The 20,602-nt window shown below is 46.1% G+C and overlaps 1 protein-coding gene across 9 annotated transcripts in view; it reads right to left on the bottom strand.

Moving 5' to 3' along the window:
- Ddc (dopa decarboxylase) overlaps positions 1–20,602 on the bottom strand; it is a 90,503-nt gene that overhangs the window by 3,951 nt on the left and 65,950 nt on the right. For 5 of the 9 annotated variants that reach the window (NM_012545.4, NM_001270853.1, NM_001270852.1 and 2 more), the window contains 5 exon segments: positions 405–622; positions 4,520–4,621; positions 7,350–7,448; positions 10,188–10,207; positions 14,236–14,312. In NM_012545.4, the coding sequence (NP_036677.1) occupies positions 422–622; positions 4,520–4,621; positions 7,350–7,448; positions 10,188–10,207; positions 14,236–14,312 (499 nt within the window). In that variant the 3' untranslated portion in view covers positions 405–421. 9 annotated transcript variants of the gene reach the window in all.

A 20,602-nucleotide genomic window follows, 5' to 3' on the forward strand; every position in this document is an offset into this window, starting at 1 on the left:
AAATCATTTTAACTGAAGAGTTCATGTTACCAATCTGACGTCTCTTATGATAAATTTTATAAATTACTCTGGCCGAGCTTCTTCCCCCTCTGATAAAGCAGCATGGAAGCCTGCCCTTTCTTAACCATCACAGTTTTGGTCTTTCCTGGCGGTCACATGAAAGTCCCATTTACCGTTTTCATGTAGATAAAGCTTACTTGGAGAGTTGCTTTAGTCGGTGCTGTTTGGGGAACTCGGCAGGGAAAGCATACAGCAAGCTCTTTGTGCGTCTCCTGACTGACTCTGCTACAGTTTTTCTCTTTCTCACCGCACAGCCCCTGAGCACCAAATGGCCGTGCTGGGACTGAGCTGGAATCCTGCTGCTGCACAGGGAAGACAGGATGCTCCTGGCACGGCTAGCTTACCTGAAGCGGCTCTGCTTTTACTCTTTCTCTGCCCTCAGCACACTGCTCGCTAGATCTCGGATGTGCTCCCAGGCCAGCTGCACGTGGGCAGACTCCACAGTGCGGGAGCACACCGCAAAGCGCAGCACAAACTTGTCTCGGAGACGACACGGAACCAAGTGGATTTTTTTGGCGCTGTTTATTCTTTGTAAGAGAGTTTCGTTCAACTGGTTGGAGCCCTGGGGAGGAGGAGGGGGGATTAAAAAGCGGATCCATCATCGTATAACACAAAATCTAGTAGCACCTAGAGATGGTAGGCAGCGAAGAAACCACCTTTACTTTTTTTTAATGTGTAAGATCGCAGAAAGTTTGATGAGATGACTAGCGCGGGCTTACAAGACTTAGGAGATCACGTCTCCCTGTGATGGCATTTCTCGTGATCTGTATTATCAGAAGTTGACCTTCTTATCCTCCAAGTTTGTTTAAGAGAGATGAAGGTCCCTGGAGGCACTGTCAACAAATAGATAAAGATAAACTCTGTGACCCCTTCTCTGATACCCCAGAGCAGGTTTAGATATATTGGAACCCACCGGAGGTCTCTACGATGGAGACAATGGGACACCCCAGGCGAGGCCGTTTCCCAGAAGAGTCGCAAAAGGGCATTTGTACGTGCGGGAATGGGGGGATTAGGGATAATCTTCTCTAGAAAGAGAAGAGTCAACAAACTGGAGACAGAGAGGCCAGAGCCCTCCACTCCCAATGACTGACCAGAGATAAGAAGACCTTATCAAACAACACACAGCAAGCCTCCACTTTCCAGCTGGGCCCCAAGTAGACAGGCTGGTAGCTGTTCTCTGCCTACTCCTCTGTGTAAACGATCATGAAATGGCTTCCCAGCTGCTAAGCCTCTCAGTCTAGCAGAATGTACAAGGGCTGGTTTCCGGCATTGCTCCCTCATCAGAAGACCCTTGCTAGGCTGGTCTATTTATTCTGGATCTTAAGGGTCAAGAGGTAGGAGGATGCATGGGAAGTGTCACCTCTGCCTGGACCGTGGTAGTTGAACACTCACGGATCCTGAAAACTGTTCTTGGCCTCGGTCAAATTCACATGCCTCTAGCTTTGGGTCTGAGTGTGACATCTAAGGAAATCTTAAGGGCACAGTGAAGGGACTACAGGCTATTCACATTGTTGGTTTAAATGCTATACTGGAGAATAAGGTCCTATTTAAGGAAGATGGAGACGTGAACCATGATACTAAGAGGGCGAGCTTTATTGAAAAAACAAAAAAACCCTCAGTGTGAGAGCACACACTTGAAATTCATATAACACAGAAAACAGAAACCAAGTGTTTAGGGAAAAGTCGTGTGCTGTTTTCAACTGTTTTAACTTAGAAAGGATTTCCATGAAGTGGGACCAGAAACATCAGAAATGATCAGAGATGCAATAATGAAAAGGCAAAATCAGGGATGGAGACATGGCTCAGCGGTTAAGAGCACTTGATTGTTCTTCCAGAGGTCCTGAGTTCGATTCCCAGCAACCACATGGTGGCTCACAGCCATCTGTAATGGGATCCGATTCCCTCTTCTGGTGTGTCTGAAGATAGCAACCGTGTACTCACATATATAAAAATAAATAAATACAATATTTTAAAAGGCAAAAGTAAGATAAGTAAGATAAAAGGAGTCTGACCAGGAAGGGAGGCATAACTATGCCGTATGTCTAATAATGGGTCACAAGGGCCAGAAAGTATAGCTTGTTGGTAGAGCAGTTGCCTAGCACCTGTGACACCCTAGTTTTATTTCCCAGTGCCACAAAAACGAATTTGTAAAGTAGATGCTACTTTAAGCCAGCAGAGCCGTGCATAGCTGTAATCTCAAATTTTGAGAGATAAAGATGTGGAAATCCTTTCAAGATAGTCTTAGGCTATATAGCCAGTTTGAGGGTAGTCTGGGCTACATGAGATTCTATCTCAATAAGTAAGCAGCCACACTATATGCTTGTTGAACTCATCCAGGATGGAGAGGATTGCAAAATCAGATTGGAAAAGACAAGGATAAGGGGGAAAATCATATAGTATAGTTATACAGGTGAAAAATTAAGGGGTAGCATTTGACTAATGTGCTTCCTTAAGAAAAAAAGATATAATTGTGGCAAGGAGATAACAAAGGTTCACAGAAGAGGAGTTTTCTACGCTAAAGAGTCTAGAGGGTCTTGTGTGTGAGAGCCGTGCACACTACCAGGCACGTGAGAAGGAGCAGAAACCGAGGCAGAGTGTATTTGGTATAATCTTAAATTATACAAATCCACCAATAGTCTTAGCCTTGACAACAACATCATGTCAAGAGTGAAGCAGACAATCACAAGGGCAATATTACATAGAGGTCTTTAAGGAAGACAGACATGTCCTAAAATTATATTTTGGTGACGGCCTCACAACCTTATAGCTATAGCAGAGATCACTTAAATGGACAAGCTAAAGGCCGACGTGAATTACATCTCAATAAAACTATTAAAATTAAAGTATAAGCAACTTACAAAACTGAAAATATCTTACAGCGGCCTCCTAGAGCAATGAAAACAAATACTTGGGGAACAGAGAAGTCAACACAGTACCAATGCCAACGTTGGTAGGTCTGCTACACCCTGTGCTCACACACCACACTCCAGGGACATGTACACTTGAGGCATCCCACACAGGCTACCTACGGCCCACTTTCTTGGTCATTCTATACATGTTCCTTAGACATTACGTTTTATGCTCCCAGAAAGCATGAGGCTCCTCTCTAGCATTCACGTCACAACGCTAGTCCTCGAGCCTTCTAGAATCTCCCATGCTCACATCTCATCTCAAAGCTCTCAGAATCAAGACAAGGGAAAGGAGATGGTCCATGGAGGGCAGTACCACGGAAATGATGTCTTCCAGGTTGCTTCTTCTTTCGGAGCTGGGGACCGAACCCAGGGCCTTGCGCTTCCTAGGCAAGCGCTCTACCACTGAGCTAAATCCCCAACCCCCAGGTTGCTTCTTCTTTTTTTTTTTTTTACTTTGTATTTATTTATTTTTTTAAGATTTATTCATTTATTATATATAAGTACACTGTAGCTGTCTTCAGATACACCAGAAGAAGGCATCAGATCTCATTACAGATGGTTGTGAGCCACCATGTGGTTGCTGGGAATTGAACTCAGGACCTCTGGAAGAGCAGTTGGGTGCTCTTAACCACTGAGCCATCTCTCCAGCCCCGCTTCTTCTTGTGATTGCTGTTTAAGCTTGGACAAGAGAGTCTCCTAGCCAGACCTTGAGAACAGATCCAGTCAAGTATAGTGGCATGTGTCTGCAGACCCAGCTACTTGAGAAGACTGCAAGTTTCAGGTCAGCCTAGGTAACATCTTGGGGCCCTTGCCTCTTACTTTTTAAAAAGGGAGAAACGGGAGGCATGTTCTGGGGATGTAGCATGGTGTGGACTCATCCAGCATCTGTAAAGCTCTGGGTTCCATCCCAGTACTGTAAAAAGGAGGAGAGGAAGGCGAGGAGGAAGAAAACAAAACATAAAACTATTGGCCTATTAAAAGCCATCTTCGTAATGGCCAGAGCATCTGGTTTTGTTTATACGCCAGTGATGAGCAGGGCCTTTTGAGTAACATGGTTGTGTAAGTCTCTGCAAAGATAGCTTACTCCCATGCCGATCTGGGCAGACTTCCCTCACAGAGAGAACACAGAGCCCAGGTACCCCCTCTGTGTAGGAATCTTGTGGAGGTATATATATAGCCAGATGACTGGGACAGTGGGGTTTGTTTATCAACCCTGTTCCCAGATGTGCTGATGCTGTGTGTCCACAGGTGGCCTGGTTACTGAGGCCACAGACAACTCAGCAGAGGATTACAGTTCCAGAGGTATTGGATGGACTCTTGGCATTGGGTCAAGAGGAAAGCATCCAATCACATCAGAGGAAACTGGGCAGCAAGTCCATGGAGGAGAGTCTACTGGGCCAGTCAGCCAGCCAGCATGGCCTGCTAAGCACCACAGGTCATGTTCTGTAGCCCTTGGCAACTGGTACACAACATTGCTTGTGGATGTCATGAATAACACTTTATCTCGTTCAACAAAAACAAAGATGGCTGACATTGACATAACATACCTTTAGCCGGAAGCAGACCAACCCGAGGATGACTTCCGTGCAAATTTCAAAGCGAGGGTCCTGGCGTACCAGGGACTCAAACTCATGAGACAGCTTCACGTGCTGGAAAAAGGGAAGGGAGAGTTGCTGTCTTTCTCATCGTGACTTAAGCCTAACCCTGGCCACCCAGTACCTTGTAGGACTGTACACCCATTAGTTATTCACAAGTGCTGAGCCCTACATCCTCACCAGCACCTCCCACACAGGTTGAGAAGAAACTCATCTGCCCTATACCACAAGGATTCGAGTTTCCTCTGAAAACAAAAACAAAAAAAACCTCCTCATTTTCTTCCATCGTGGATCTATGTTTTAACCCCCCTCTCCTTGATAATTTTATAATAGACATTATAAAGAAGCAGTTGAACGATTCTAAAAGAAAGGAAAGCTACCTTGACCTCCTCGTGATAGTTTAAAAACATTGTAACAGAGCCTTACTAATTTGTAAATAGGAAAGAACCCAATGAGAGCAAGTGTCATAGAGAGGCCCTTAATCATACCTGGGCTCAGCTGAGAGTCACATCAGTTGTATCTGATGTGGACACTGGGGTATCGCTTCTGCAGGAAGTGGAGCAGTGGTTCCAGCCTGATTCCAATTTATAGGAAGGAATCGCCCTTACCCGCCACATTCGAGAACTGTGCACCCCTCCCTCTGGTTGTGATGGTGCGTGCCTGCGATCACAGCACCTGGAAGACCCTGTGAGTCTGAGGCCAAACCTGGTCCACATGCTAAATATAAGCCCCATAGGCCAACATACTAAGACCCCTATCTCCAAAATAATTAAATAATTAAAAAAAAAAAAGCTACGTGATCACACCGAATGCACCAACTTATTTAATCTCTAGATGTTTAAAGAATTTAAAAACTGATTAAAACCACCTATGGACATTCGATCACTGTCCAAGGGCACACTTAGCTAATTGGAACCTCCTGGCACCCGCCTTAGCTTCCACAAGGCCCTCTTTGAGGAGCTGAAGCACACACACAAAGCTCGCTCCGTCCTGCATAAATGCCACAGAAGCAGCAATTTTCCCAACTCATCCCACCAGGGGGCACCAAAGATTCAGGACTAAAACGATCTTCGCCGAGCTCAAGCCTAGGAACACCATCTTTGCCCTTTCCTATAGTGTCCTGTGAAGGCTGGATTGGGGTCTTTCCAGAGAGAGGTGTGGTGTGTCTTTAACCTGGTACAGGCTAATCACAGTGAGCTGTCCCGAACTGAGAGTCATCGCCACCTTTGACTGATAAAACCACTCAGGTTTTCTTTCCTACTACACACAAGTTGACTCACCCTCCTTATCCCTTTTGCAATTGGATCAGGGACTCTCTAGAAATCGACACACACACTCTAGGTTTCTAGTAGCTTCTCACAGTGCGTGATGTTTGGGTACATTTCCTCACGACGGTTTTGTGATCTGGACCGATGCCAGTTCACGGCATGTGACAGGTACTCTGCGAACAAATGCTTTTCCGAGTCCTGTCATAGAAGGGGGGCCTGGGACATTCGGCCCCTGCCTTTGGCTGCACATCTGGTAATGCAGTGGGATTTGAGGGGAAAGCTGTCACCACCACAGGCTGGAAACCACAGGCATGCTTGCCTCATCAAGATGATGTTGTGGCTTAGAAAGGACTCAGCTGAAGTCATTGGGCCTCTGCGTCTCACTAAATGGGTAGACAAGGCCTGGCTCCTAGTCAGGCCTTAGCTTCCCCAGCTGTTGAAAAACTTAAAAAGTAGGGTAGTAGGGCTTAGAACCAATCGGTGGTTCCTCAACGTAGTTTAATGCATATCATAGTGACCTGAATGGCTTCTTGGAACAGAAGTTCTATACTGCCCAGGAAGGCTCCTTGAGACAAAAGAACTAGATGTTATCTATCCCAGTCAACTCAAAGGCTTTCTTAGTTTGGGAGCTTTGGGTTTCTGTTGTGTTTGCTGTTTTGTTTGTTGGCTTGTTTTGTTTCATTTTGTTCGGTGGTTAGCGGGGGGAGAAAACATTAAGCTCTCACTATCAGTATGGCTCAGTCAAAACCGCTATTGAATGCATATGTGGAAAGCATTAGATTTACACAATGCCTTTAGTTAACTTCCTGGAGCCGATAGTCTATATTCTAATGAAAGTGTCTTAGAAGATACACAGGACCAGTTTGTGAGTGCCCTAATCATAAAGACCCAAACTACAGCCTGATTCCAACACTAGGATTGAAACGCGGTTTCAGACAACAGCAGACCATGGCTGCCCTCGCTCTCTTTCCAGCCTGAACTTTACAGCCCAGGGGCTGGGCTTCCCCTCCCCCAGAAGCTCTTTCCTATGTAATCCAGACATTTTGGCCTCTTGCTCCCCCCTCCCCCCCTCTGCATTCTCTCTCTCCCCTGCATGCATGCGCATGCTCTTTCTCTCCTTCTCTTCCCCCTCCCCTCTGTCTCCCCGCCTCATGGCGACTTCCCTGGCCTCGTTCCTTGGGACCAGTGAACCCGCCCCAGAGCTGCTTCCCAAGAAACCTGACTTTATTCAAACCTGGTTTGAACTGACTGGTTTCCCTGGCGGACAATAACTTATCACATCCATTCCTCTGTCCCCAAAGGCCTGTCCCTTCTACGAAACTGTCTATCTCGGCTTGTATGTGAAAATTCTGATGTCCTCATGTCTATGAAAGGGCCTCATGGCGTACTTTTCAGGGCTTATCCCTGTTTTTAGGCAATGCATGGTGGTGTTTGCTTACAAAGACACCCGAATTCACTTTTGAGTTTCCTTCGACCGTTAGAACGTTACTCAGATAAACAAAGAAGGCGGTCACCTTTCGAATGTAAGCCTGCAGCCCCTTGACTCCGTACATTCTAAAAACAAACCACATTTTCAGGGAGCGAAATCTTCGCCCCAGTGGGATTTGCCAGTGCTGAAACAAAATATAAAGAACCAGTTAGCGAGAAGCACAGAAACAGTCAGGGTCCTTTTCAGCCTCTCAGTCGGCTGGTTTCTTCTGGAAGCAGCCAGTTTCCTATAGAACACCCGTTTCTTGGCCGGGATGGCTTACGACTTGATGTGTGAGCTGGGGAGAGGAGAGGAGAGCAGAGGAGAGGGAGAAGCTGGTCTTCACAGTCTGTGGACATGAGGAGAGAAGAGGCACTGAACTTTACTTTTCAGTGCACAGATGTCCACTGAGTACAGCCCAGAGGAGGCACTCTGGAAAGAAATGGGAAAGAAATAGGGAAAGCCCTAGGCAGCTTCAGTAGGGGCAGGAGGTCATGCAGGCAGAGAGAGAGGGTGCTGAACTCCTTGTGTGTCTGCCTTTCTCTGCCTGGACGCACTGAAACTGCACTCTGAAACAGTATCAGCCCCTTTGTCTCGATGACCTCTGGGGAGTGACCCCTAATACCCTTTTACCAAAGAAGCCTGCCTCTGCTTCTCCTAGCTTTTCCAGACGGTCAGCTGACAGGCTGTTCACACTGCCTCCTCGCATTCTTCTTGATGGTGATGGATGATGGTTGGAAATGCAATAAAAGCACGTAGGAAAGGGCAGGCAGGAGACACAGGCCTGCCGGGGAGGATGGCCTTGCACTACTTCCTGGCTTTCTTTGAAATTCTTTTACTTGAGCTTACAAAGGGCACGCTGGGGGGAGGGGAGCTCTTCACTTCTTATCTAGTCCCTCGGCTCCAGTCCCCGAGGGAGAGAAAGAGCAGTCTCCCTTCTGGGTGGTGTTCTGCGGCTGGGAAAAGCACCCCAAGCCCCCGCCGCTGTCGGCCATCAGAGGTACAACTAAGAATTAGCCTTAGAAACAACTCCATCAGAGGTACAACTAAGAATTAGCCTTAGAAACAACTAAGAATGAACTCAGTTGCTGCTTCTAGGAAAATAAAGTTTATTTTTAAGTACAGTCGTCGTTCCTCCCTGAATCAGGACGTGAACTACGTGAAATTTGAGGCAATTTGAGGCAACGTGTATATACTCTGTTTTCCGTCTGCATATATGCCCGTGGCATAATTCCATTTTGTTGAGGCACTGTCTCATTACGTAGCCCCAGCTAGCACGGATTGACTCAATAGGCTAGGTTGGTAGGCTAGGAGAGCCTCCTGCCCCTGCCTCCTGAGTACCGGGATTAAAAGTGTGACCATAGTACTTCACTCCCTATTTAATTCCTTATTATTAAATTGTTCCTTTTTGAAGACCTCTGGCTTTCCTGAGTTATTATGCAGCAGGCGTACAATTTTACCAAGCACAGAAAATCAGAATGAGACAATAAGGCCCTAGGATGTGCACATTTTGTGGGGTTTTTTTTTCTTTTTCTTTTTTTTCTTTTCTTAAATGTTGCTTCTGCACAGCATAAATACCATTGCGGGGAAGGGGACACCTGACCTCGCGCCAAGTTCACTTAAAATAATGGAGGTTCTGCTGACAATTGCTTACGGACTTGCCAAGCTCTGGTTAACGTGGATTGGGAGCATTTCCTCTCAAAAGTCTGGCCTTAAAAGTCTGGCATTAGTACCCCTACAAAAGTAATACAACCTCAAATAAAGCCCACAGCCATGTCAGGAGGAAAAGACTTTAAGTGATCTTATCCTCACACTACTTTTAATATTCTTCTTGTATCACCCCTTAAATAGTGCTTTCTAAAAGGTAACTTGGATCCTGAATAGAGATAGAGTGTGCAAGGTTAAAGGGGATAATGCGTTGTTCTCCTGGCCATACCCGTATCTGTACAAGTCCTGACTTTTCCCCGTGTTACAAGCCTCCCTGAAACTCTGGCCTGGGGGAAGAGAGAAGGAAGATTCCCTGGTAACCCACACCTGCCAGCCTGCAGCTGTCATCAGGAGAAGGACGGGTACTCTATGTCTGGGAGAGGTAATCCTGCTACCCCTTATTATCAGCGGCTGACATACTGCCCCAAGAATTTAGACACACTACTTCGGACAAGATGCTTTGATAGTGTCCTGCGCTCACCATGCCTCCCCACCCAGCAAATAAGCCAGCTCATTTTTTTTTTCCCCGAGTCAGAGAGGCAGCAGATGAAGTGGGCCCCTTCATTTTCCGAGAGAGGGAACAGATGCAGTGGGCCCCTTCGTGTTCCCGGCCGGGCTTGGCTTCTATTCTTGGAAGAAGCCTCCCAGCATTACTTGCGGTTCCAAATTCCTTTCCAGAGCAAAGCTGGGACAACCTGGTGTTTTCAAAATCCAGAAAACATTTGTGGCGAATAAAAAAAAAATGGAGAAAGAAGTAAAGTGAGTAGAGGAAAGTCTGCCAAGACTACGATCTCCAGTCCAAGAGGCTGGCTTTTCTCTTACTCTGTCCCAGCACTCCCCAGGACGTTGCCCCAAGCACAGGCAAGAAAGCAGAAAAAAGGGCCACGTGGGCTATGGAGACAGACCCTTGCAGGAGCGAAGGAACTCAAATCTCCTTCTGATTGTCATAGAAGGCAGTTGGGGCTGTGCCTACTAAACAGAGACCTCTGATGATTGTGACGGGGCTGCTTACTGCAAAGCCACCTAAAATGTCTATCAGAGCACATTTAGAAGGTGCCTCTTGGGGCCTCTTGCTCAGGAACTCGCGCGTGGGTTGCGGGGTTGGGGGCGCAGTAGGGAGCCTTGGGCGCTCCTGACTTCGGAGTTTGGGTTACAATGAGCAAAACCACTCACTTACCCTGTAGTCAGTGATGAGTCCTGGAGAAAAGAGAAAGACAAAAAAAAAAAAAAAAAGAGGCCATTAAAGAGAGGTATCTTTTCTTCCCCCAGGCTTGTGTTATGAAAGATGACTTCTGTGGCAGACATGAAACTACCCAAGGACTGGCTAGGGCTGTGTGTTCTCTGTGACTCACTCAAGGTAACCAATTCAAGGGAAGTCCCTGAAAGCAGGATACCCAGGACACATTTGGAAGGCTGAATTATTAATGGAGCTGATGATACAAAGAATGATTCAAATAATAAGGGGGTGGGGTGGGGGGTGGTTTACATCTCCAGGTTCAAGGATGTTGGCTGGCATCTGTCACAGAGCAGTAGCTCTGTGAACACACTCTGAGGCAAATTCCTCATCCTGGACTCAGTGCCCCCACACTGGTTTGGAAAAGGCTGTTTAGCACTCTTGGTGTTCTCTGGTGCCCTACAGCCCTAGATCCCAGGATCCCAGGACAGCATGAGGAAGAAAGCCCTGGGAGAAGTCACAAACCACAGTTTCTAGAGTGTCCTGGACACCAACTAGGGGAAAACACAATGGTTGGCTGCAGCCCTGCAGGGCACAATAGGGAGTCAGGCACCTTGGAAATCTCTCCTGTAAACACAGGCCAAGGAAAGCAAGCTGCAGCTTGCACACGTCCCTGCTTTCTAGGTAATACAACTGCAGCATGGCGGTTTCATCTGGAACAACCTAATACACCCAGCATGCACTGCCCCAGAGGGTTCACATTCTCTATTCGGGACTTCTAAAGCCATCGTTTGACTTCCCACTGGGCCTCAGGAAAGCCTAGGTCTTTTCTCAACTAGGATAAAGTGACAGTGTTGGAAACACACATAACTACCCCTTGCAGCCTATCTTTTGAGTACCTCAGAGACAGAGCCTACAAGGCTCTGACACCTACAGTTCTACACAGGTGATTCCCATCCTACACCCTGACCTTTCCTCTGGAGCCTCTTGTCAGCGAACGGAGCTCATAAATAAACTTGATGGCGTGGTGTCAGAAAATAACCTGATAGTGACTCACAAAGGCCCGAGGTACCTGGTCATAACTACATGACTCATGAGTGAAAATGAATGCTCGACATGGCCCCCTCGGAGTGTATGTGCCTGAGCCATCTGATCGAGGACCGTTAGTCACACTCGGCTATTTTAATCAAGTCGTTGTGTGAAACTGAAGGAAATTGAAAAGGTAGTTCTGCCAGATGAGCCATCTCTCAAGTGTCATCTTCCTCGCTGTGGGCTAGTGGCCGCCATGCGGGCAGCACAGAATTGCAGACCATTTCCTCATTGCTGGAAACGCAGTGGAAGGAAGGGGACAACTGACCGCTCTAAGAAGGATTTAGACACAGTCGCTCTAGAGCAGAAGGAGAGTATGAGTGGAAAAGGTGCCTCTTTGCGAGTCTGTTTCGCTGGGGTTGAGTGAAGACTGGCTCCTTGTACAATCACTCCGAGCTGGCAGAAACAATGCCAACTCCTCCCCTAAACCCTCAAGTTCCTGAGATTACAGCTGTTTACACACTGTGGACTGCTTATGATGTCTTACGTGCCTATAACATCTTTAACCCTTCATAATTTATTTTGGTGCAGGCAGCTTGTAAATGGAACACTAGAGTGATAAAATCAGACAATGCTTAGAACTCTGAGAAATACAATATATTGACAATTGTGGTTTAAATGTCAAATGTCTCCCATGGGCTCACAGATTTAAACATTCGGTCCCCAGTTTGTGGTATTGTTTAAGGAAGTTATGGAACCTTTGGGAGGCAGAGCCTTGCTGGAGAAATTTCATCACTGGGGGCAGGGGGACCTTTTTTATAGCCTTGCCCTACTTCCTGTTCTCACTCTCTTTTCTTCCGGTATGTGGATGAGACTGTGGCCTGCTCCTGTCTAGCCTTACCTGTTTTTAGGCCTTCCTCACCACAATAGACACTATCCTCTGGAACTGTAAGCCAGGATAAACGCCGCTCTTGGTTTGCTTTTGTTCGTGATGTTTTATTGTAGCAACAGAAAAAGTAATTAATACAGAAATGTTTGCATTTGGAAGGTTGAAATAGGAAATCTAGTTTAACGTTGGCTCTTGCTCCACTTTGCAAGATAGATCTTTATTAACACAGATTATATCTGAAAAGCCCACTTAATGAGAGAGCAAAGGCAGCAGAAGTCAGCATTTTCTGTTATATAAAAATCTCAGGCTGGAGTTACAGGCTCGGTTGGTAGAGTGGTTGCTCGGCATGAATGAAAACCTGAATTTGATCCCCAGAATCATAAGCTGGGTGGGGAGGCACATTTCTGTAGTCCCAACACTAGAGAGGTGGAGACAAAGCCATTACAAGTATGAGGTCACCGTCCTTGGCTACGCAGTTGAGTAGAAAGATTCGTCAGGGAAATGTGAATTTCTGCTCTCTTGGTGCCCTTCAGACCCCAGCCTACACTCATAATTTTGTACTGGAGGCTGCAGCCTACAAAGAAGGATACTAGGCACACAGAATGTGGTACTCCATGTTTTTTAAAGGACTCAGCTGCCTCGTACACCAGGATTCAATGAAGAGACAGTGGCAAAATGTCCCCTGCATCTCTCTGTACTGGGGAAAGTTCTGTCAGCACTTCCCCTAATTTTAGTAGACACTGACTGTAAAGACGGGGTTTGTAGCCAGGAGGTGGTGGTGCAAGCCTTTAATCCCAGCACTCAGGAGACAAAGGCAGGCAGATCTCTGTGAGATCGAGGCCAGAGTGGTTTTAAAATGAGTTCCAGGACAGCCAGAGAAACTCTGAGCCCTGACTAAGACACAACAAAGCAAAAGGGAAGGAAGGAAGGTAGGAAAAAGAAGAGGAGGAGGAGGAGGAGGAGGAGGAGGAGGAGGAGGAGGAGGAGGAGGAGGAAGAGGAGGAAGAGGAGGAGGAGGAGGAAGAGGAGGGGAGGACGGGTCAGAGAAGGAGGAGGAGGAGGAAGAGGAGGTCTGCTGTGGTGCTAATGGAAGATGCTTTGGATCCGTAAGAGGTAGGGTCTATTAGGATGGTCTTAGGTCCCTGAAGATGTGTATTAAAAATTGATTATGAGAGCCCACCCGTTCTTCTTTTCCCCTTCTCTCCCCTCTCTGACTTACGAAATGTCATAATGTGATTACTTGTTTTGCTACATGTTTCCACCACGGTGTGCTTCTTCCAACAAAGGCTCACATCTCCGGGGCAGCCCCATCTTTACTTGAGCTTCTAGAGCCACGAGTTAATCGCCCCAGGCATCCCACTGCAGTAACGGGTGGGCTAGGCAGACTGGCTGACTTATACCGTCACCACGGCTCAAACACCTCATTGTGTCTGCTTTCTGCCATGGTCTCTGGGAAGCACATGGCTTAATTAGAGGCCACCCCAGTTACTGTGGGCTTCCTGCTATGGCTTCTGAAAGGAGTCTGTGTGCCCCACCCCCCCTCCTCCCCACACACACTACTTCTCTCTCACTGCCTACTTGTCCTCTTCCTAGGCAGTCTGTGCAGACACTGAGCCTCCTTAACTCTCAGGTAATCAGCACCAGGCATGGAACACAGAACTCCCACTAAATGCAGAAGTGTGCATTGAGCCAGCAGCCCTACCTAGGTTTTCTTCATATTTTCTCTTCATTTCCTTTCTCTACTCAGGTTGGTTTTTTTTTTTTTTTAATGGTATTGATGAATGTAGTAGAAATACTTTTTTAGGAAAGACTCCATCGGCACAGACGCTATTCTAAGAGCTTTCTGTCTTGGAAGACATGCGTGTACACGTACAGGGGGCTGATGGCTGCCGTCCTCCTGTCCTTACTCCCACATGTCACTCGGGCTCTTGATGCTTGGGGGGAAGGGAGGAGCCTTTGCTTGAGAAATGCAACCACCGCCCCCAGCTCAGCACAGTGTAGAAGTTTCGAGAGTAAACCAGGAGAGCACTGAGCCCCTCCGATCCTGAGGAAGGTGCTGTGGGTTCCACGGCATTCCAGTGCAGCCCTGAAGAAACCCCTAATCACACTGCACCCTCAGGCAGGTCTGCTCACCTGAGTCCTGGTGACTGTGCCTCAGATAAACAGGGTCCATATTAAAGGCTTCGGTTAGGTCAGTTCTCTTCTTCACCCTGATTGGAGAGAACAAAAGATAAGGTTTGCAAACCCTATCGGGAATAGAGATATAACTAAAGAGACCCTTTGGCTATCCGACTTTTAAGAACACCAATTGGAATTTCCCCAGGAATGTCAAGCTGGAAAAAGAAAAGGCTAGAAGGCAGGGCCAGCCAGAGGGTAACTTGTCTCCCAGAAACAGGTTTCAGCCAGTTCCAAGGACTTGTCAGACCACTTTTGTAGGGGACAGTGGAGCCAGGGCAATGATGGGCAAGACCACACATTGACCAGGACTGCTTACTTATGCATATCCCTTGCTCTTTATTTAAACCTGATTTCCATGTCAGGACCCAGAAACTGTGGGTAGAACACTGGGCCTCTTTGTCTCTCTTTTCGATGTGGCTGCACTGAGGAAACTTTTCACTGTTGTTGTTATCATTAGTCTGTCTTTTAATTGGCCTATCGAGGGTAGGTGGGCAAGCCTCGCCTATTAAAGCTGCCAGGGCCCAGACTCCGATCTTAAAAACTCAGAGTACACACCTTGCTGGGCAGATAGCCCCATCCTGGGCTGTGTACTGTGCTGGCTTCTGTTGCTTCGCATTTCGTATTTAGGACTGCATTTGTCTTAGTACTTGCTTTTGATTTCCAACCATCGGTACTGTTTCAGTGTGGCCTTCTGTGGGTTGATTTTAGCCATCTGTTTCGTTTTTCTGCTACTGGAGATCACATCCAGGGCCTCTTTCTTTTCTGAGTAAGCCCCACGAGCAGCCCCTCGCCGTGACACTCATTTGTATTTCTGATCAGTGATGGGGCCAGCTACTTGTTCCTAACAGGCTTTGTATCGGACATTTTGTCCAAGTGGCACGCACGCACTCACATTAAATAAATGAGTGAATAAATAAATAAATAAAGTTATTTTTAAAAATATTCAAACTTGGGTTGGAGAGATGGCTCGGTGATTAAAATTACTGATTGCTCTTCCAGAGGTTCTGAGTTCAAATCCCAGCAACTGCATGGTGGCTCGCAACCATTTATAATGGGATCTGATGCCTTCTTCTGGTGTGTCTGAAGACAGCTACAGTGTACTTATAATAAATAAATGAATAAATCCTTTAAAAAATATATTCAAACATAGGGCCAGGAATAGTTTTACCCAGCTGGAGTATTTTACCCTAATGCCTTTTCTAAATCTGTTGTTATAACTCTGCTTCTTTCTTTCTCTCTCTCTCTCTCTCTCTCTCTCTCTCTCTCTCTCTCTCTCTCTTTCTTTCCACAGAATACAGTTTGTTCAGGGCATGGGGAGGGGAGTTGAGGGGGTAGTAGAGACAGAAAAAGGCAGACAGAGGAACAGAGACTGGCCATGAACACGTGGCGAGAGACGGGGGAGGGGACCAGGGAGAGAGGGGAAGAGGGCAAGAGGATAACTCTGTTTCTTCAACATGATGAACGACATTTTCTAGCATTCTAACACACACACACACACACACACACACACACACACACACACACACACACACGTGAAATCCACTCGTGCTGGACCATTAAACTGTTTTGTTAAACAGCACTGGGTTTTGCTGAAGGCAAATCAATCGGGGGCCAAGGACTGCTGTAAAACATACCACATAACAGACATCACACAAGAGATGTATTAGCCTAGAATTCAAAACTCTTAAGTTTGCGGGGTTTCTGAGCTCCTCGCCTGGTTTTCTGAAACTAACTAACAACATTTGCAGTTCCCTGTAAACTACATTTGCGATCGGATTGACACCTCCCCGGCTGAAGTTGAATATTTTACAGGCCTGGTGTCTGAGTTCGGGAGCTTTCTATTTACCCTTAAAGCAGGTTTGTTTGTTTTTTTTTAAAAAAATTCGTACGGTTGTTTGTGTAGTTGTGGATTCTTGATCATGTTCTTCTTGCTGTACCTGTACAATCCCAAAGTTTCTGGCAGCCAAACCCTCCCGTCATCGGCTACAACTGACCAGTATGTGCCTTATTTATTTGCTCCCTCATTTGTGGTGCTGGGGAATGAATCCAGGACCTCGAAGGTGCTAGGCGACGAGAGCGAGCGGTCGCTGAGCTACACCCCAGGCCTTCTTTTTATTTTCTCTTATTCCTCTTTCCTGAGATCCTTTATCTGGCCAGACCAATGACTGATATCTGGCTTTGTCAATCCTCTCTGAGGCTCTGATAGAGGAAGGCCATTGAGCTCCGTATGAAGGAGTCCAAATATCAAATGAACAACAGTAAAAGCTGACGGACGGAAGGGTGAACTCATTAAGAAACTATTTACTATGCTATAATAATTGCCGGGTTCAGAAACTTCCATTGTCTTGTCCGTTTTAATATTTGAAGAAGTCAACGGAAGTGTTTATGTTACACTGTTAACTGGTAACACTGTTGCACTGTTAAACTGTTGGCGAAATCTCATTTAACAAAAGAGAGAGGATTCTATTTTAAAGATTACAAAAGACAGAGCAAAGCAAAACAAGACAAACAAAAACACCTCCAAACCAACCAATTTAAAACAAATCAGGGAGCATGTATATATATAAATATGCTCCTTGTTTTGGTTAAATTGTAAAACATACCTGTTAAAATTAACTTGGGACTGTTGACTTGTGTCCTATTTTGCAGGGTCTGCGTGTTGACCATCTCGTGCTTTTGTACTTACCGAGATCTCCTGACTGACTGCCTTGGATTTTGCTTTATTTTGCCAGGGCAGAACACATCACTGCAAGGATATGAGGGCTAGCGAGAGACTTTTTTCAAAAAATTATTATTTTGTAGATATATGTTCAGGGCAGTGCGAAAGACCACTGAAAGCGTTCTCCGATTTCATGATTTCAGTGACTCCCTGCCACTACCTTACAAGGCGCCATCTCCCCCCACCCCCCAGCCCTCTGCAAACACTCCGGAGGGACCCGCCCCCTCCCCAGCCCCCCAGCGTGCCCCTCAGAACCCCTCCGTTAAGGCAGCTGGGCAGAGAAATGCCGGAAGGGGATGTTGTGTCTAGCTAGTGACCTTTTGCCTTTAGGCTGTACTTTCTGGGCTAAAATTCAGGGCCTTTTGTAGTGTTCAGAGAGAAAACACAGTCAATAACTGTTTGAGTGAAAGTTGAAGCAGAATGACTGCCTAATTTCGGCCCCCTCTTCGCCAAAACACAACCCCTTTCTTCAGCTTCTTCTGGGCCCATGATGAATGATCCCCCTCAGTTCCCTGAGCAAATCTCTGTGCCTGGGAGTGTCAGATACGAGCTGCTTCCTGTATCTGCTCTTAAATGGAATGCACAAAGTCCAGGATTCCTTCTTACTCTTTACTCAGCCCGGCACTTTAAGACATCAGTCCACCGGGCCTGATAAGGATCACTCTGAACCCTTTCACAAGAGAAAAATCCCTCCCCCTTCTGCCCCCAGCCCTTTCTATCTATCTCTCTATCTGTCTTTTCTGAAGGAATCTTGTTTGTTGCACAAGCTGGTCTCAAACTCCAGGCCTGAAGTAAATCTCTTATCTCAACTTCCTGAGTAGTTGAGACTGGAGGTGCATACCACCACGAATTTCTGGATTAAGCCTTAAGCTCTAGCTTCCTTACCCATAAAACAGGGCAGCAATTCCAGACCTGCAGAGCTATTCAGAGGGAGAGATAAGCTGTGATGTGCTGCAGAAATAACAGGCATTTGCTTAGAAGGTAAAATTCTTAAGCAAAGCCCCCGGCACTGAAGTAAATGTCTGGAATAAGGATGTTTGTTTGTGGCGAGCCCTTTTTCACTTCTCTTAGGGACCAGAGAAAAGTAAAATTCTGTCCACGAGGCGGGAGAAAGAACTCAGTTGCATGCTGGTTCTTGGCGAAAGTCTGTTGTTGTCACCTAGCCTGGCACAGCCCTTCTTCAAAGAAAGCTGTGCTGTGAGCAACTGTGAAGTTTGTGTTTTTCTGGGAGCCTCAAGCTTGACTGAGTAAGCGGCCTAGTAGGACTGTGTGAAACCTGAAGTAGGTGCCCGGCTCAGGGCTCCTCAGCTCTAAACCATCCTGATTATGATAATAACATTTTGAAAATAAGCATGTTGTGTCTAAAAACACCAATTTTTTAAATTTAGTAGCCTATTTGAAACAAACTCAAAACCATCTTCCAGTGGTTTTTGGAATAACCTGCAACTCTTTTGACCAACTCTGAGGTAGGCATTGTCCGTTTACCTCTGGGCCTTCGCGCGCGCAGGCGCGCGCGCGCGTGCGCGCACACACACACACACACACACACACACACACACACACACACACACTTTCTCACCCCTGCCTGTTCTTTCCCTATTCAGATGTCTGGTCAAATGTCACTTCCCCAAAGAGCCTTTTCCTGACCTCCCTATCATAAATAACCTGTCAGTGAATGAAAGAGCCAATTCATGGCGTCCTGGGCACTTTTCCTCCTCATAGTTTCTCCTCTGTTCATTCCTCAACCAAATCTCTCTCTCCATCTTTCCCCCTCCCAAGCCTTTCCCCGACAGCTTCCCAATCACAGACCCTGAAGCCGCCATCACCTACACTTAATGTTCTGTCGCTTACTATTTTATCTAGTTTCTTATGCTTGCATCTGTCATTATTTTATTTCCTGGCGCTCCACAGCTAAGACCACTAGAGTATAAAATATTTTTTTTTTGCTTTAAGTTCATACTACTCAGACTCAAATGAACTATGTATTTTCTTTAGCCGCTATCTGAATGTTGAATCCGAATCCTAAAGTAATCAGAAGTCAGGGACTTCGAGGTTTATTAGGTCATAGTGGTGCAGCCTTAGTTAACAGAATTACTGAATACTTTTTATAAAAGATGCTAAACGACTCCCTCACCCCGTCCACTGGCTGTCAACACAATAAGAAGGAATTGTGTACAAGAAAATGAACTCTTACATACCAAATCTACCAGGGCCTTATTCTTACATTTTCAATATCTAAGATTGTGAGAAAATAAATTGGTTATCTACTGAGCCTGTGGTGTTTTGTTAGAGCAAGTCAAATCAACTAACACTCCAGAGGCCCAAAGACACTAGAGTCTGACCTGCAGCAGTATTTGTAGGTGGCAGAGCCTTTCAGAGAGGAGGCCTAGTTGGAAATCTTCTGGTGTCAAGCAGTGCTCTTGAAAGTGATAATAGGAACCCAGGTCTTTCCTTTTTGGTGTCTTAGCTGGGTGCAGAGCAAATGGTTTCTCTATCCTGTGTCTCCTCCGTGTTACGAGGACTCAACATACACCACAGGTAATGGCATCTAATGACTCTAAGTTTCTGAAACTGTAAACCCCGATGCTTTTCTTCTTTTTAAGTGGATTCTCTTCAGTGTTTTGTTATAGTGACAGAAAGCAGGGTAGTGCAGACTGGTGGCAGTTCTCACATTCAGGCCTGGCCAGTGTGAGCACAATCCTCACACCCCACCAGGGGGCAGGAAATGGCTAAAGTCTCAGTGTTGCCCTCTGACTTCCACAAACACTACACGGGTTTGTATGCCTGTACATACACACATCACACCACACACACACACCACACACACACACCACATACACACACACACACACACACCACACACCGCATACCACACCACACACACACACCATACCACATACACACACACCCCACATGCCACACACCACATGCCACACACACACACACACCACACCACACCACATACACACACACCACATACACACACCCATGCCACACTCACATACACCACACAGCACACATATATACACAGACCGCAAATTAATAAATAAAATTCATAAAATGTTATTACAATTTTAGGTGAAAAGAATGTGACAGAAAAGAATTTGATTTGGTATCAGTTAAAGGATTGCAAATACTGTACTAAAACAAAATACATTGATTATTGGTAAAGTAAGGGATGTGAGTACATTTGCCTGAATTGAGTGACAGCTGTGCCCCTTCCTGTTTTAAAGTAAAATATCATCCATTTAATTATATTATACACTGAGCGATTTTGCAAAATAAGCGTACTGAAGACATTAAACTTACACACTAACAAAATTCAAGCAAAAGCTTCCCCCTGGTCACGTGAGTAATTAATCAATTTCTTACCCTGATTTTTTTTTTTTTATTTAAGAAACAAGTTTCGTTTGTCCCTGCATCCGTCCCAGACGTTATGTATTAAGGTGTCATTATGTGGCACACTAGCACTTGATTTTAAAACCTATTTTTCTTACGTGGTACGGCCAAAGTGATGACCGCACTGTTTCTAAGAATTTTCGGAGAATTTTAAAGGCATGGAGCTTTACTCTCAGTAGGTGTTTAGAGTGTTTAAGCCAGAGT

Source organism: Rattus norvegicus, chromosome 14 (assembly GCF_021556685.1).
Source record: "Rattus norvegicus strain SHRSP/BbbUtx chromosome 14, alternate assembly SHRSP_T2T, whole genome shotgun sequence".
Taxonomy (NCBI): domain Eukaryota; kingdom Metazoa; phylum Chordata; class Mammalia; order Rodentia; family Muridae; genus Rattus; species Rattus norvegicus.